The 16,953-nt window shown below is 36.6% G+C and overlaps 1 protein-coding gene across 1 annotated transcript in view; it reads right to left on the reverse strand.

Annotated features, from left to right (window-relative positions):
* Positions 1–288: 288 nt before the first annotated feature.
* LOC116526326 overlaps positions 289–16,953 on the reverse strand; it is an 88,897-nt gene continuing 72,232 nt past the window's right edge. The window contains exons 3-4 of the mRNA XM_032242651.1: positions 7,006–7,094; positions 289–658 (exon numbers count right to left, since the gene is read on the reverse strand). Of these exons, the coding sequence (XP_032098542.1) occupies positions 555–658; positions 7,006–7,094 (193 nt within the window). The 3' untranslated portion in view covers positions 289–554. The remainder of the gene's footprint in view (positions 659–7,005; positions 7,095–16,953) is intronic.

The following is a 16,953-nucleotide window of genomic DNA, read 5'->3' on the forward strand; positions in this document are numbered from 1 at the left end:
GTTGAAGACTCTCTGTCTGTATATATGAGCGAGCGTGTGTGTGTGTGTGTTTGTATACACTATGTACCAGGCTGTGTTCTAAGTGTGTCACATAAACTCATTTAATTTTCTTTAATTGTCTCAAATTTTCAGATGAGAAAACTGAAGTGGAAACAGAGAAAATAACTTGTGTAATGTGACACTTGTTTTCAGTGGTAGAGCTAGGATTCAAACCCAGATCTTCTGTCTCCATAATGTGTTTGTAACCACTATTTCCGTTGTTCTATATAAATCAATTGACAAATGGCTTTCTTTCCTTTTCCAGGTTTTTATTTTGCTTTGTTTTTAAGAGAAATCAATTAGAGATAGTGTTTCATTTCCTTTGTTTTTTAGCACAAAGCATGTGGGTCACAGTGAGATAATCTAAGTCTATGCTACAAAACAAAAATCATTAGTTTATCACATAAAAATACATGATGACATTACCAAAACTTCTCTTTTCCTCTCACACTCTCTATATAATATGTAGGGTGCTAATGACATCAATAGAACATAAATTTTAGTATTTTGCCTGCTTAAACTATGGGGTTGGTTTTTTTAAAAAGAAAAAATTTAATGTGCTCTTCTCTTTTGTACTTTTCTGCAGATGATCTCTTTCCAGTAGAATCAAGGCAGCCATCTGCAGGAAGGAGAAGAGAGAGATAAATAGAAAAAGAGAAATAAGAAATAAAAGCTTTAATAACAGAAATGCATGGAGAAAGAGTTTCAGCTGATGATCTCTAAAATAAAATTTTAATTTCAAAATATGTTTAAAAGCTATTTCCAAGTGTTAAAGTAGGTTTGAAATGAATATACTACTAGAAAAAGAAGAGTTTATTAATTCTTATATTTTCTCTCTTGACATTTTAAGAGACAGGCCTGCCCATTTGGCCATGTAACTTAATATAAGGGACATCTTTCTAGGAGGATTAGGAATAAATCATCCACTTCTCATACAAATGAATTGTGAGATGAAGGAGAAAGTGCAAGAGAAAGCAGGTATTCAGACATGTCCTCTTACTTCCTCTTTGGACAAGATTAGAAATATTACATTAACTGAGAAACATACATTAAGACATTTAAAAAAAATTACACAGTCTGTAGTATTATATAGAATATTGAAATATAGGTTATATAGATGTCATTAGCCACCTAAACTATCTGGAATTTCCATCCAGTGCCTTCTCTAAAAAGAAATGAAATTATGCCAATATTAAGATGACCCCAACAAAGAAATCTTGGTAGCACTGCATAGAAGTAGAGAAAATACCTGAGCTAATACCTTACAATTGTTCTGAGCTGTTGCATATCATAGAGAGTACTCAAGATTTCCTTTAACTTTGGATAGGGACAAAGAAAATAGCCAAATTGATACTTAGACATCTACATGTGGGCCTATGTGGTGACAATCAAAAGTAAATCCACAACACAGATTATGGTGCAGCTATTATAGGCCAAGAGCAGAACGGAGACTTTGACATAGAATTGGAAAGGTCCATAGGACAAGCAAAAGGTGAAATGAAACTTGGTTCACCCAAGGAAAAACACTAAGTCTCGATCAAGCTAAGAGGCTAGATTATAAGTTATACTAGTGGCAGGATTCAATAACATAGGCTGAAGGAATGTTCAAGAATGACACCACTTGGACTCAAAAGGACCTAGTCCACAGAGATTAGACCAATGAATCCCAGCCAAATCTAAGGAAGACCCAAAGAATTCCAAGTCAGAAGCGGCTGGTTACCTTTCTACTAATAATCCTAGACTCCATCATGAGGAAGAAGGTCTGACTCCAAGATCACAAGAAAAAATGAGTATTTACCAGATTATACCAATCAGAAACAAAACATACTCCTAAAAAAATGAATTAAATTATTGCAGTAGACTAACCTTATATATTTGAATAAAATATAAGAGTTTTTAAAAAATTCAACACCCAGTAAATGTAGGAGTACATAGTAAAAATCAGATAAGATCGAGAAGTATAAGTTCTAAATGACTCTGCATTTTCTTATCATATGTGAATATAGCAAAATTAAGTATGAAAATAAAAATACAACTAACAGGAAATTTTGGATTTCATCAAAAGCAATGCTTATAGGAAAATTTACAGCATTGAATGCATGCATTGGAAGAGAATAAATATCTAAAATCAGTAATCTAAGCTTCCACATGAAGAAGCTAGAAAAAGAGGAGCAAATTAAATCTAAAGAAAGTAGAGGGAAATATCAAAAATTAGAGCAAAAATCAATAAAAACTAAAAGAGAAAATCAGCAAAACAAAACTTTTTGTTTGGTTCTTTGAAAAATAGGAATAAAATTGATAAATTCTAGCTAGCCTAGGCAAGAAAAAAGAAAACACCAATTACTAATTTCAGAAATAAATGATGGACAATTATTAATTATACCATGGATATAGCAAGGATATAAAAAAATATTATGAGAAACTCTGAGCCCACAAATTTGATAACTTAGATATAATGGACCAATTCCTGGGCAGAGAAAATCTATCAAAACTTACAGAAGAAAAAATTAAAAAACTGAATGTTCTGTATCTATTAACGAAGTTGAATCAACCATTAGTAATCTTCCAAAACAAAAATCACCAGGTTTAGATGGTTTCACCTGTTTGGTGAATTCTACCAAACATTCAAGGAAGAAATAACACCAGTTCTCTAAAATATCTTCCAAAAAGAACACAAGCAGAGGAAACTTCCTAACTCATTCTATGAGGCCAGCATTATTCTGACACTAAAACCAGACAAAGACATTGCAAGAAAGGAAAATTGTAGAGCATTAACTCTCATGAACATAGGTACAAAATTTGTCAAATATTAATACATCAAATCCAACAATATGTAAAAATAATCATACACTACAAATGAGTGGGATTTATTCCATATATTCAAGGCCAGTTCAACATTTGAAAATCAATTACTGTAATCTACCTTAACAGGCTAGGGAAGAAAAATCCTGTTGTAATCTTATTAATACATGTAGAACATGTTCCAACATATAAAGGAGCTCAATAATGTGTACATATGGACATGAAAAGAATTGTAGACACTGGAGACTCAGAATGATGGGAGGAGAATGAAGGATGAGAAATTGTCTAACAGGTACAATGTACACTATTCAGGTGACAGTTACACTAATAGTCTAGACTTCAGCATTAAGCAATATAATCATGTTAGAAAAAAATACACTTGTACCTCATAAATCCATTTCAAATATTTTAAATACATGCAGAAAAATCATTTTTGAAGGCCAACAATCATTCACGATTTTTTAGTCTTAGCAAAATAGAAATAGAGGATAACTTCCTCAACTTGATAAGGAACATACACAGATGCACACACAAAAAACTATGGCTAACAGCACAGTGGTAAGAAATTAATTGTTTTCTTCCAAAGATAGGAAAAAAACAAGTAAGTCTTCTCTCACTAGTCTTACGAAACATGAGACTGGAAGTTCTAGCTAAACTCACACAAGGAAAAACAGATAAATGGAGTAGGACTATATTTCTTGAGAGAGAAGGGTAATTACAAAGTTCTCCCCAAGATAATCAACTCATGACTGAAGTGTTAAATATAGTCCAGGCATACGAGAAGCTTTTATTCTATAGGGGTTTTTTCTGTTTGCTTTTTGGTTTCATTTTTTTTTTTTTTTGTGATGGAGTCTCACTCTGTTAGCCCAGGCTGGAGTGCAGTGGCCCCATCTCAGCTCACTGCACTCTCCGCCTCTTGGGCTTAAGCAATTCTCCTGCCTCAGCCTCCTGAGTAGCTGGAACTACAGGTGCCTGTTGCTATGCCCAGGTAATTTTTTGTATTTTTGGCAAAGAAGGAATTTCACTGTGTTAGCCAGGATAGTCTCTATCTTCTGACCTCATGATCCACCCACCCTGGCCTCCCAAAGTGCTGGGATAACAGGCATGAGCCACCACGCTTGCCCAAGAGAATCTTGATAACAGCTTTAGTGTATGGGCTTGGAGTCATCTTTAACTTTTCCTGCCATCTTATATGTCGTCAGTCACAAAGTCCTGTCCATGCTTCCTCAGTGAGACTCACTTCTTGGTTCTCACTGCCACGTTCATCATCAAATTTCATGTAGACTTTTAGCTCAGTGGCTCACAACCATTCTTACACAATACAATCATAGATTTAGTGCTATGCCCAGAGATCAGTATTTTTTAAAGTTTCCAAGGTAATTTTAACAAGAAGTCAAAGTTAAGAAACAGTGTTCAAATTGACTTCTACGCTTTTATTCCCTATTTTCTTTAAGCCAACTTATCTTTCTAGAACACAAATTTTAAATATAATTATTCTGTTTACAACACTTCAGTTACTTTCCATAGCCAGAAAAATTTCAAATTCTGTAGGATTACATTTAAAGTCCATCAAGCCTCTGAATCTAATCAACATTTTCAATTTAATGTACTACTACACAGGCTAGGGCTCTGTCAGACTGGAACATTCACCATTGCTGGAAGAGGCCATTCATTTTCATGCCTAGTCTATATCACTGATTCTCATATTTTGGTATGCATATGTAAAATATGGAGAAGAACTTACTTAAAATGCAAAATCCAAGTCCATGTACAGTATCGTGGCCCAAAAATAGCCCAAAGAAACTTCATCCTACAAAGCAACCAGATCCATGATAAAACCTAGTTTTCTATACATGGCAAGATCACAGTAGATGTAAGAGAAATTACCAAGACCATCCTTTTATGGGGAAAAATTCTGTTTGCTAAACTTGGATTGTGTTCAAATGAGAACTGAGTAGCTTTCTGAAGTTAAATGCCAATTTTAGCATTTTTTATTAGGTAAGTCTTGAGCAAGACTTAAGGAAGCAGTACTGAGCCCAGGGTCCTTGTGTTAGAGACAGTATCTAGAGAAAAGTTTAAGTAGTTTCAGGCTAATATTTCCCTTGCATCAGGAAACAATCTTGAGCTAACTTCAAGGAAGGGAACTTGAAACTTAGATTCCTATGTTTTAGAAGGACTCTAGGAAAAAAGCTAGAGTGATCTCAGGTTAGTAATCTTCTCCTAAATAATGAAATGTTTATTTAATGAAGGAAAGAAGAGGTTGGTACTGTGAAGAGTCTTAGGTTTCAATGGTAGAGAGATGAATACAATCTGCTCTAATAGGAGACGCTGAACATTTACAACATGTTATGGTTGCACAGAGGTATCCAAGATTCTCAAAAATTAAGATCAAACAAACATGAGTTCTTAATCAAAGATCCCCAGACATGAGAAAAAAGAACCATCATGAGTGAGTCTGCAGAAACAACAAATAACTGATTTATTTCAAAAGATTTCAGATATTGACATTATAAGAATCAGAATCTGAAATTTCTACAAATGAAATGTTTAAGAAAATAGAAGATGCAATCACAAAATTGCAGGAGAGTAATAAAAACATGAGCATAGATTTGAAAGGGGGGCAAATTGAAATTTTAGAAATAGAAAATATAATTTTGTAGTTAAAAACCCAAATGACATGTTTTATAGCATATTAGATAAGCTAAAGTGATAATTAGCCAGTGCAAGGATAGATCAGAAGAAATTGCCTAGAATGCAACACAGAGAAACATAATATGAAAAATATGAATGAAGTATTTTAAATATGGATAGAATGAGACTACATCACATATCTAATTGAAATCCTAGAAAAAGACAGAGAATGGATGAGGGGCAATTTACAGAGATAACAGCTGAGACTTCTCAAAAATTGATGAAAAATATGAATCTGCCAGAAGTTCATCAACAGGTGTAAGGATAAAAAAATTGTGTGGCTGGGAGTGGTGGTTCATGCCTATAATCCCAGCACTTTGGGAGGCTGTGGAAGGAGGATCACGAGGTCAAGAGATCGAGACCATCCTGGCCAACATGGTGAAACCCAGTTCTACTAAAAATACAAAAATTAGCTGGATGTGGTGGTGCGTGCCTGTAGTCCCAGCTACTCAGGAAGCTGACATAAGAGAATCGCTTGAACACAGGAGGTGGAGGTTGCAGTGAGTCAGGATCACACCACCACACTCCTGCCTGGAGACAGAGCAAGACTCCATCTCAAAAAAAAAAAAAAAAAGTGCTAAGTTCACACTATTTATTTGTAGTGAAAATTAATAAATTACACAAATCAACATAAACAATTCTGAGAAAACTAATGTTGAATTTTTAAAAACAAATAGCAGATGATATACATAATTATTTCATTGTTATAAAGCTCAGGGCAGGAAAAACCAATAGGGATACACATATTCTGATAAAACAACTTTTTTTTTAAAAAAAGGAAGGACTAGTAGCTCATGGAGGAAGATGGAAGTTGCTGCTGAGAGGGCTTGCGGGTAGGCTGGGAGCTGACATGATGAACTTGGAGAAAGACTTCAGACCAATCACACCCCACATCACGTGAGTCCTCAATGACAAGCTGTACAAAAAGGAGAAGGTAGCACTACTGGAGATCTAAAAGGTCATCTGGGATTTCATGGCCAAGAACACACAGCAGATCACCTCTGCCCAGGAGTTTGCCCTGCCTTAGCCTCCCCATAGCTAGAAGGGGTCCATTTATTTGATCAACAGCTCTATGCCACTGAACAAGAACTCGGGGTTCTACATGAAGGAGTTGATTGATCTAATAATGCTGACCTGCTTCAATGACACAGAACAGTGGACTGTAACACTAAACTGGAGCTTAGTATGCCTACAACTTCATCAAGGTGTCCCCAGGCACCGTGCTGCCTCACTCAACATTCTCTTTGATGGACTAAATTCCCTGCTAATCACACACAATACAAAAAGCAAATCAGAGTTCCTACACTTCCTTTTTTAAAAGACATTGTGATTGAGAAAAAGAAGGTTGACTTAGTAGGTTCCAATCTTTTGTTGCCGGATAGGATTTGATCCAACAACAAGTAGTCCTGCCAGTTCATCATCTCTTGGGTCCTGGTTCTGGAGCCTGTGTCAGATTTTAACCTGCTGGATTACCTGCCAGAGATCCTAGATGAACTCTTCCAAATTCTGGGAAACAAAGACGAAGAAATTCCAAAACTGTGTGAGGTGGTGTTTGGATAATTCTGGAAAGAAATTAGAAAGAACCTCATGTTGAGATGATCAGCATCCTGGTGATGCACTGCCAGATCACAGACAATCTGATCCAGCTGGCAGCCATGTGCTAAATGCTAGAGTTCATTTAACACTGGCAGTACCATGCTGCCCCACCCTTCTGGCATCCTGACTGCGATCTTGCCTGTTTGTCCTGCAAGGAGCTTAAGAAAAGCATCAAGGAGTGGCTAATGTGTGCCGCCAGAACTTGATGAAGCTGGCTCCTGTCAAGCAAGATGGAGCTGGACAAGTCAAAGCCATTGCAGAGACAGAACCCAACCCCAATAATTCCCTAGCAAAAGAAGAAGACACAGACAGTGGAGGTCCACACGATTCTTGTACTCTAGTTTCAGTAAAAGCATTTGTGTCTTCATTGCAGCTAGCACTGAAAGGGTCCCAGTGTTTTGTATAATCCCTTCACCACCATGCGGTTGTGCAAGTTCTGAATATCACCTCTGTGACATGGACATTGGGATAATGATCAAAATTGCCATTCTGAACTAGGTCTATCATCTCTACCGCAAGACTTCCTGGAAGATGCTCCAGTAGACAGACAGCCTCTTCCCCATTTTGAGGTAGTAAAAGTTAGAATTTCAATATATGAAATTTTTGAGGTTACACAATTCAGCCCACAGTAAATGACTATGAACATTTTTAAAGGTGTGAATACATTTAATCAAATAGACCCTATCAATTGTAAATAATATTTCTACTCAGATTCAGGACAGGAATATAATTCCAAAATGTGGGGAGGCCTCAAATAAAGCAAAGTTGATCCTATAGTATTTTCATTTAAAGGAATGTGTAGAAAGTAATTCCAAGAAACTTCCCTATTTTGAAAATGGAGATGAGGTCTATACTGGGTACTTGTTATGGTGTGTATTTGCATAGAGCATATTTGAGGGCAAAATGTCTTTATCATACTTGTAACTTGGTAGGAAATCTTGCAGAAACACTGCTTAGTTTATACCTCTATTCTGAGGAACAGAATAATCATGTATCCTAATGTTTATATTAATTTATCCTGTATACATAATATACTTTATTAATATATTATTGTTTTCACAGAAGAAACATTTTTTATCAACTTCTCAAATCTTTCTTCTGTCGTATTTTGAAATGCTGTTTTCAGTCAGGCAATAAACTGAAAGGCAATTTAAGAAACTAACCACAGCTCTCTTAGAAAGCTACAGTGGCTTTCAGCTTCCTTTTGTTTCTCATATGAAACTCTAAATATTTGCTACAAGGTTTGGAAAATTCAAACTCACCTGCAAAGATTATTGTTTCCTTTGCTTGATGATTCACAATCAAATTCCTACTGTTGATTTTTGGTTCAACTGTTGCTACCAACCAAAACCTTTTTTCCACAAGCTAAACATTTTCTGTTCACCAAAACTCATTTATAAAACTTGCCCACAACATAATTTCCTTTTTTTCTAAACAAAACAATGAAAAAACAAATTTGTTTCATCAAAAACAATCCAACAAATGCCAGCAGTTAGGTATGTTTTAAGACCTCCAAGTAGAAATGTTTGTCCAGGTCTCATCTGCCTTTTCAAAAATGTAATACTTGTTAAAGTAAAGTAGCTGCCTGACTTGCGTTTGTAAATCAATGGAACATTTTCTACTATTCAAAATATTTTATTTTAATGAAAATTATTATAATACACCTATCATATGTAGTTCAATTTTTTTTTGAAATGACAGAATACTGCATATTCTTCACAAACATTGTTAGAGAGAATGAAAGGGGAAGTGCTACACACTTTTAAACAACCAGATCCCCTGAGAATTCACTCGCTGTCACAAGAGCAGCAAGGGGAAAATCTGCCCCCATGATCCAGTCACCCTTCACTGGCCCCTCCTCCAACACTGGAGATTAAAATTTGACATGAAAATTGGGCACGGACACACATACAAACTATATCAATGTAGAAACAGCTTTGGCTTGTTCTGGAGACAGCCAGGCTGAAGGTGTAGCAAATCGATGGTGGACAGGCAAAAGGCCAGGATGGGAGGTGGGTGGAAAAGAAGACAAAGTGGAATAAGTAGAAGAGGGGAGAAGAAGGGGAAGAAGAAACAGTGGAAGAAAAGGGTGAGAAAGTAAAGAAAAACAAAAATAAGAACAAGAATGAAAACAAGAGAAAAGAAAGGGCAAAATAAAAGGAAAAAAGTCCAAGGTAAATAAACTCGTTCTGTTGGCAGAATGAGTTCTGCTAAATCTACCTACCTCCATCAGAATTGTGCCATTTGATCTATTAAGACTTTCTTGGATAATGTAGACTTACATGAGAAATTATAGAAGTTGATTATTCAGTCTCTGAAAAGTTAAAGAACAAAAAACTAGATTCAAAAATGGAATTCTAAACAAGGAAATGTGTAGAGTGATGTTTCCTCCCTCACATAGTGTTGGATATGTTCATTATTCTGGCTGTGGTGATAGTTCCATGGATGCAGGCCTATGTTAAAACTTATTAAATCGGCCGGGCAAGGTGGCTCATGCCTGCAACTCCAGCATTTTGGGAGGCCAAAGTGGGCAGATCATGAATTCAGGAGATCTATACCATCCTGGCCAACATGGTGAAACCCTGTCTTTACTAAAAATCTAAAAATTAGACTAGATGGTGGCATGCACCTGTAGTTCCAGCTATTGGGAGGCTGAGGCAGGAGAATCACTTGAACCTGGGAGGCTGAGGTTGCAGAGAGTGGAGATCATGCCACTGTGCTTCAGCCTGGTGACAGAGTGAGCTCCGTCCAAAACAAAACAAAAACCTTATTAAATCAACTAGGGTAAGCATCTGTCAATTGTGTATCAATTACAACTCAATAATGCTGGAATTTTTTTTTTAATGTTATCCAGCTAAAGTTGTCTTTAAAATCCTCAACTCAGGGTACAGTGGCTCATGTCTGTGGTCCCAGCGTTTTGGGAGGCCATGGCAGGCAGATCACGAGGTCAGGAGATCGAGACCATCTTGGCTAACACCGTGAAACCCCCATCTCTACTAAAAATACAAAAAAATTAGCTGGGCATGGTGGCCCGCACCTGTAGTCTCAGGTACTTGGGAGGCTGAGCCACAATAATGACTTGAACCCAGGAGGTGGAGGTTGCAGTGAGCTGAGCAAGATCAGCCACTGTACTCCAGCCTGGGCAACAGAGCAAGATCCATCTCAAAAAAAAAAAAAAATCTTGCAATGACTTTGAATGGAATAAATAATGTCGATCAAATCTGTACCAATACAGAAATTGTCATTGTTATTATAATATATGCAACAGATAAAAAAGAAAAAATATACCTTAAGAAGGTAAGAAGGTAAGATTTTATCAGTTTTGGAACTACTCTGTCAAGATTTTTTACATCTCGGGTAAAATATTACGCTCCTTTCTAGTATGAAGACCACACCTGAAGCAAGATCATATTTCTCGGGAACATTATTCCACACAGATTTCTTTGCCCGGTAGATCAGTGGTCCCAACCTTTTTGGCACAAGATGTGGGGTATGGTTTCAGGGTGAAACTGTTCCACCTCAGATCATCAGGCATTAGTTGTATTCTCATAAGGAGCACAAAACCTAGATAATTCGCATGCACAGTTCACAATAGGGTTTGCACTCCTGTGAGAAGCTAATGTTGCCACTGATGTGACAGGAGGTGAAGCTCAGGGGGTAATGCTCATTTGCCAGCAGCTCACCTCCTGCTATATGGTCTGGTTCCTAACAGGCCACAGAGTGGTACTAACAGTTCATGACCAGGGTTTGGGGACCCCTGCTGTAGATTATGGACCCTACAGAGTGGTTGTTGCAAACATTAGAAAGCAGGACTTGGGCAAAGTGCATTGGCTCATGTCTGTAATCCCGGCACTTTGGGAGGCCGAAGGAGGTAGATCATGAGGTGAGGAAATCCAGACCATCCTGGCTAACACAGGGAAACCTGTCTCTACTAAAAATACAAAAAAATGGCAGGGCATAGTGGCACATGCCTGTAGTCCCAGCTGCTCCGGAGGCTGAGGCAGGAGAATTGCTTGAACCTGGGAGGTGGAGGTTGCAGTGAGCCGAGATCACACCACTGCACTCCATCCTGGGCGACAGAGCCAGATTTCGTCTCAAGAAAAAAAAACAAAAAGGAAACCAAAAACAAAAACAAAAAAGAGCAGGACTTGATGAAAAGGTTAACATTAAACAAACCCTGTCTTGAATTAGCATCTATAGAATTGAGAATTCTGAGATGTAGGAAAACCTTTCTCTACCCATGGTTATGGTGGAACCATCACCTCAGGTGAAACCTCTGATGCATGCCTTACAATTCTTGAAATCATGCAGAAAGGGGGTGATGAGACTAAACCAACTGCAAAAATTCCTCTGCAAATATTATCCTACAGTTGCTTGTCCAAAGACTTATCAAGGAAAGAGAAGGATGCTTGAAGAAAATTGAACATGATGCGGGGACCAAGATAAAAATCCCACTTTTGCAGGATTTGAACTTTTAAACCCTGAAAAAATACCTTGATTCTCACACCAATGATAAGGCAGAGAGTATTAAGAAGCTGCATAAAACCTTTGAAAGCAATGTGCTACTTGTTATCAACAAGCCAATCTCATCCCAGGGTTGAATCTCATGCTCTTGGTATTCAAAATCTGTGACTGGAGGAACCTCCTCCACACCCCTGCCTCTTTGGTATGTACTAAAACTTCTATATTCCATTTCCGCCTCACCACATCAGTCCATTTCCTCATCATCGCTACTATCCAGAACAGGATATTGGAATCTCTCCATCTCATCTGGGCTGTGGGAGACAACATGGGAAAAAATGGGTCAACACAGTAAAATATTTAAAGAGATTTATTGGGCTTCTATCAACATTGCCACAGCAGAAGTTCCGGATGTCAGAGAGAAGATGTCATCATTACAGTTCCACCTATTCAAGGGTCAGGGGCATATCTTTAAAAACCTAAAACAACAGAAAGTATTTAACCCTCCCTCTCACCCCAACCAAGAAACAGTGAATCTCAAAGCCAAAATCATGATTCTGTGACTCAGCAAGGGCAGCAAAATAATGGACTGCAAAGCTTAAACACTGCTGAAGGTATGGTGCCCTGGAAGCAACTCTTAGATGAGAAGAAGAATGGTGGCCTGAATTACTAAGGGTTTTTTTTTTTTTAACCTGCCAAACTGCACAGCATAAGATTAGAAAAACTGTATTTCTGCTGAAACAGAAATATTCTCAGTAACTTTCCTCATATCACAGCAATTGAGGTTCCCAGAAGTACCAGCAAAACAAAAGAGAAATGTAATCTTTCTAATACTGACAGAATAAGATCAAGTACTAGAACAGGGAATAAACAAAAGACCTTCCTAAGCAATAATCAGTTGGCCATGGGCATATAGGAACTTTGAAGAAGCCCTGAGAACATCCATCACAGGTCAAGAGAGGAAAGAGAATCAGACTAGTTTCACCAGATCAACACAACATAAGGCAGAGGTCTGCCCAGCCACGTGCCTCTCACCAGAGATTCTGAAGGCTTACAGCCATATGCACTACCACCCACACAGTATACTACATAACTCTCATGACACCACCCTATTTAGTTGGACTGATATAGATGACCATGTTCAAAGCAAAGAAAAATTTACACTCTTTTCTTTCTTATGTGAAAGAGTCTCTGTGCATGTTTGCAAATATTAAAGGGAGAAATATGTTTCAATGTGTGGTTTGAAGAATACATAAAGTATCCAAACCATTAATACATTTTTAAATAGCAATTTCTATAATCTGAGTAACTTCAATATTTAATCATTCTCTTTTTTTCCTTTTAACACTTTAAATGATAAACACTTTATCAAGTTATTTGGGGGCAATCTAATGGTATGCAAAGAAACTTCAAAGAATTTACACATCATAAAATTTAAGTAAATTAAAATTTTAATCATCATTATTATTGTTTTCTTTCAACACTGAAGAATAAATGCTTTAATGGATAAAGTCATTTTTGAGGCAGTTACATAGTACAGAAAAAAAACTTCAAAGGCACCTATGTAAAAGTCTATGGCAGTGGGAAAGGGAGGCTGGGATGGGGCTTTATTCAAGTGGATATTCATGGCAGTTTTGGATAGCCTGGGCATATCAACAAAAGGGATACTATCTCTTGGAAAAATTAACTGTCTCTCTTCATCTCTAACTCACATACATATATATATTTTTTTGCTCCATAGATTTGAAACTTATTTTTGTTTATAATTGCCTTCTTCTCTATCTCTCCCCTAACTCTTCTCTCTTCCTTTCTTCTCTGCTCTCATTCTTCATATTCCCTCATCCTCCTGTCTATATGCAGCCCAAGCAAAGCAGTACCTCATCACACAAATAAAAACACAAAAATTGGTTTCGGTCTATGTCGAATTTAGGTAATTCAAAATGATGAAAGAGTCCATGGCATTTGTCCTAAAATTATGAAGAAGAAAACAAAAATTTATGAGGCAAGAAGTAAAAGGTGGTACACACTTAGAATATATTTGTCTATATACATTATTATACATAAACTATCAAGCTATCCACTAAAATGATTTATTCCTGTAGAAAAAAAAAAGGATAATAGAAAATTTATAAGACCTTGTTGTCTTAGAGTGCTAAATAAAAACAAAGTAAAACAGAAGGAAGTTAGAAAGGGAAGAAGGAAAGAAGAGAGGAAAAAAGGAAAGGGAGGGAGGGAGGGGAGCAGGGAAGAAGGGAGGAATGAAAGAATGAAGGAGAGAGATATTTTACCTCAATTTTTTTTTTTAACCTCAGAACATTGCTCTTGTGTTTGTCATAGAGAGTTTGGAAGGCTGAGGGCTGGAGCAAAAAAACAAAAAAAACCTTGAGAAAGAAAGACATCAATTGCCGATCTCAAGAATGTGATGATCTTAGTGGGCAATGATTGCTCTGAATTGTCTTCAAGTCAAGAACCTATATTAACTTCTGTATTAAACAGAGTTCTCCAGAGAAACAGGACCAACAGCGTGTGTGTGTGTGTGTGTGTGTGTGTGTGTGTGTGTGTGTACGTGTGTGTGTGTCTGCATGTCTGTGTGTGTGTAAGAGTATTATAAGGAATTGGTTCACACTATTATGGAGGCTGGTAAAGCCATAATATGCTATGTGGGCCATATTTCAGATTTTAAGTTAAGAATGCTTAACCTGTATTGAGACATGCCATCCGGGCTTTTTGTTTCAAAGAATAAAGTTGCACTGATTTGTGTCAACATACCATTGTACCAACAGTCGGTGGTATGTTCCCTCTATTGCAAACAGAAACTTTTTCATCTGAAATTATTGCTTCTAAATTTAGAGAAGTTGTGAACAACAAAAAAAGGCAAAATTAGTGCTGTGAATATTTTAAAAGTAATTAGGTAAAGAGGTTAGTTTCCAAAGGAATTTATTTTTCTTTTTTTCAAGTACTAGTGTTTGTCTCATTTACCAACATGATCAGTTTTCAACTTCAACTTCAACTGAAGCAAATGAGATTGCCCTTTTCTTGACCTTCCTAATCCCATGCACGCATGTTCCAAGTGGCTTATATGATCACCCAAGGAGAGGTCATGCGCAAGCACTTTCCTCTCATTCCTAAATCCTGACACTGATAATTCTGTGAGAATTTTAAATCACATAATAATTTTATTTTTATTTTATCAACACTTTTTTGTATTAACCAAAATATTTCTTTCCTCTAATTGGAGTTTCAATCTAGAAATCTAAAGCTTTCAATGGGAAGCCCCTACCAGAATTAGTATCAGGTAAATTCCTTAACGTATGCCATGTTTTCTTCCTCTGTATTCTTGATTCTGACATTAAACAGACTAAATAATTTATTTTCAGTTTATTAAATTTATTAAAGTTTATCAATTTCAATGGCTGATTCAATTTCTCACAATTGAGCGGATGCAGTGGCTCATGCCTATAATCCAACACTTTGAGAGGCCAAGGCAGGCAGACCACATAAGACAAGGAATGTCAGACCAGCGTCACCAACATGGTGAAACCCTGCCTGTACTAAAAATACCAAAAAATTAGATACGGTGTCATGGCACATACCTGTAATCCCAGCTAATAGGGAGGGTGAGGCACTAGACTGACTTGAACCCGGGAGGCAGAGGTTGCACTGAGCTGGGATAGTGCCACTGAACTCCAATTTGTGTGACAGAGTGAGATTCCAAAAAGAAAAAAAAAATTCACAATCTTCCTAGAAAGACAGCAACAAACAACATCATTTACTTTTTATTATGTTTTAAAATCTGATTATAATTATACAAGTATAATTATATTACATATATTAAAATGTAGAAGTGTTCTAAACTTCATGTTTACAATTTTGCATACTATATATTGTAACAAATTATTCACTATAGTACCAAATAGTTCAATTGTATCTATGGAAATACATTTAGGTCACTACGAGGCTGCTGCTCAAAGTAGAATATTTCAAACATCAAGATTGAATTTTTTTCTACATATCTATCAATTGCTCTAAATCACAATATATTGTATTTTGCTGCATATTTAGACAATTACTTCTTACAGAGGATTTTGTCTTTCCTGAAGTTTCCTGGAGTTTCCGATTCATTTTCTTTTTTTTTTAATTCTCAAAACAAATATGTCTTCACATTATTATTAAAATCATCCAGAATTTTGTACTCATATTATTTGGTATAGTGCATCTTTTTGAAAATGTACTTTTTATATCAATCTGACTACCATTCTAATTCGGACTGATTGTAAATTTAATACATAGTTGTCAAACTATGTAGCTTTTTTTCATTACATTTCTGGAATAGGCTTGTTGTTTCTTTCATATTTTGTCTTTCTCTTTCTTTTATTTTTTTGGTTTTGCTGGAGTAAATCCTCAAGTAACTCCACCAACCCAAACTCTATATAACATGAAGCTTTTAGTCTGTTGCAAAATATCATTATTTTTGCCATGAGATTAAAAATTTGGCTTTACTTTCTTGCTATATGCCTTAGCAAATAGGAAAAACATACACATTATGTAAATCACTGATCAAATTGCATGTTATCCATTATTTTAGAGGTGACCTATAAGCACCTAGTCCAAGTGGCAGGCCAAATAATGGCCCCAGGAAGAAATCAAGGCTCTGATCTCTAGAAGCTGTGAATATGTTAATTTACATGCAAGAGAGATTTTTTCAGATGTAATTAAGGTAACAGATCTCAAGACATAGAGAGATTATTCTAAATTACTCCAGTAGGTCAAATCTAATCACATGAGTCCTTAAAAGTAGAGAATCTACTCTGGCTTAAGTCAGAAGAGATGCAGGAGGATAAATCAGAATTTGAAGATGGAGAGGGTAACATGACAAGAAATGTTGGTAGCCTTAAGATGAGCCTCCTTGCTGATAGCCAGCAAGGAAACAGGACTTCAGTACCAGAAACACAAAGGACTGAATTCTGTCAACATCTCAAATGAGCTTGGAAGTAGATTCTTAGTGGAAGAAGCCTCCAGCTAAGAACCCAGGATGACTTCTACCTTGATTTCAGCTTTGCGAAATCAAACAAAGAAATTGATTGAGCCCACCAGACTTCTGACCTATGGAACTGTGAGGTGATAAATGTATGCTGTGTTAATCCATTAAATATGTGGTAATTTGTTATGGCAACAATCAAAAACCAATACACCAAGGCTTGCTCAGAAGATTCTTTGGAAATGTCAAGGATCTAGAGCAGAAGAAAAGAATTTACAACAACAAAAACAAAAACACAATGGCCAGGAAAATGGAAGATAATTCACAAGAAGATACACTAATTCTGTCAATTACCATTTTTCTTTTTAAGGGCTTGTTGCAAGTTG

Source organism: Sapajus apella, unplaced genomic scaffold (assembly GCF_009761245.1).
Source record: "Sapajus apella isolate SASKATOON/1434 unplaced genomic scaffold, GSC_monkey_1.0 scaffold50, whole genome shotgun sequence".
Taxonomy (NCBI): domain Eukaryota; kingdom Metazoa; phylum Chordata; class Mammalia; order Primates; family Cebidae; genus Sapajus; species Sapajus apella.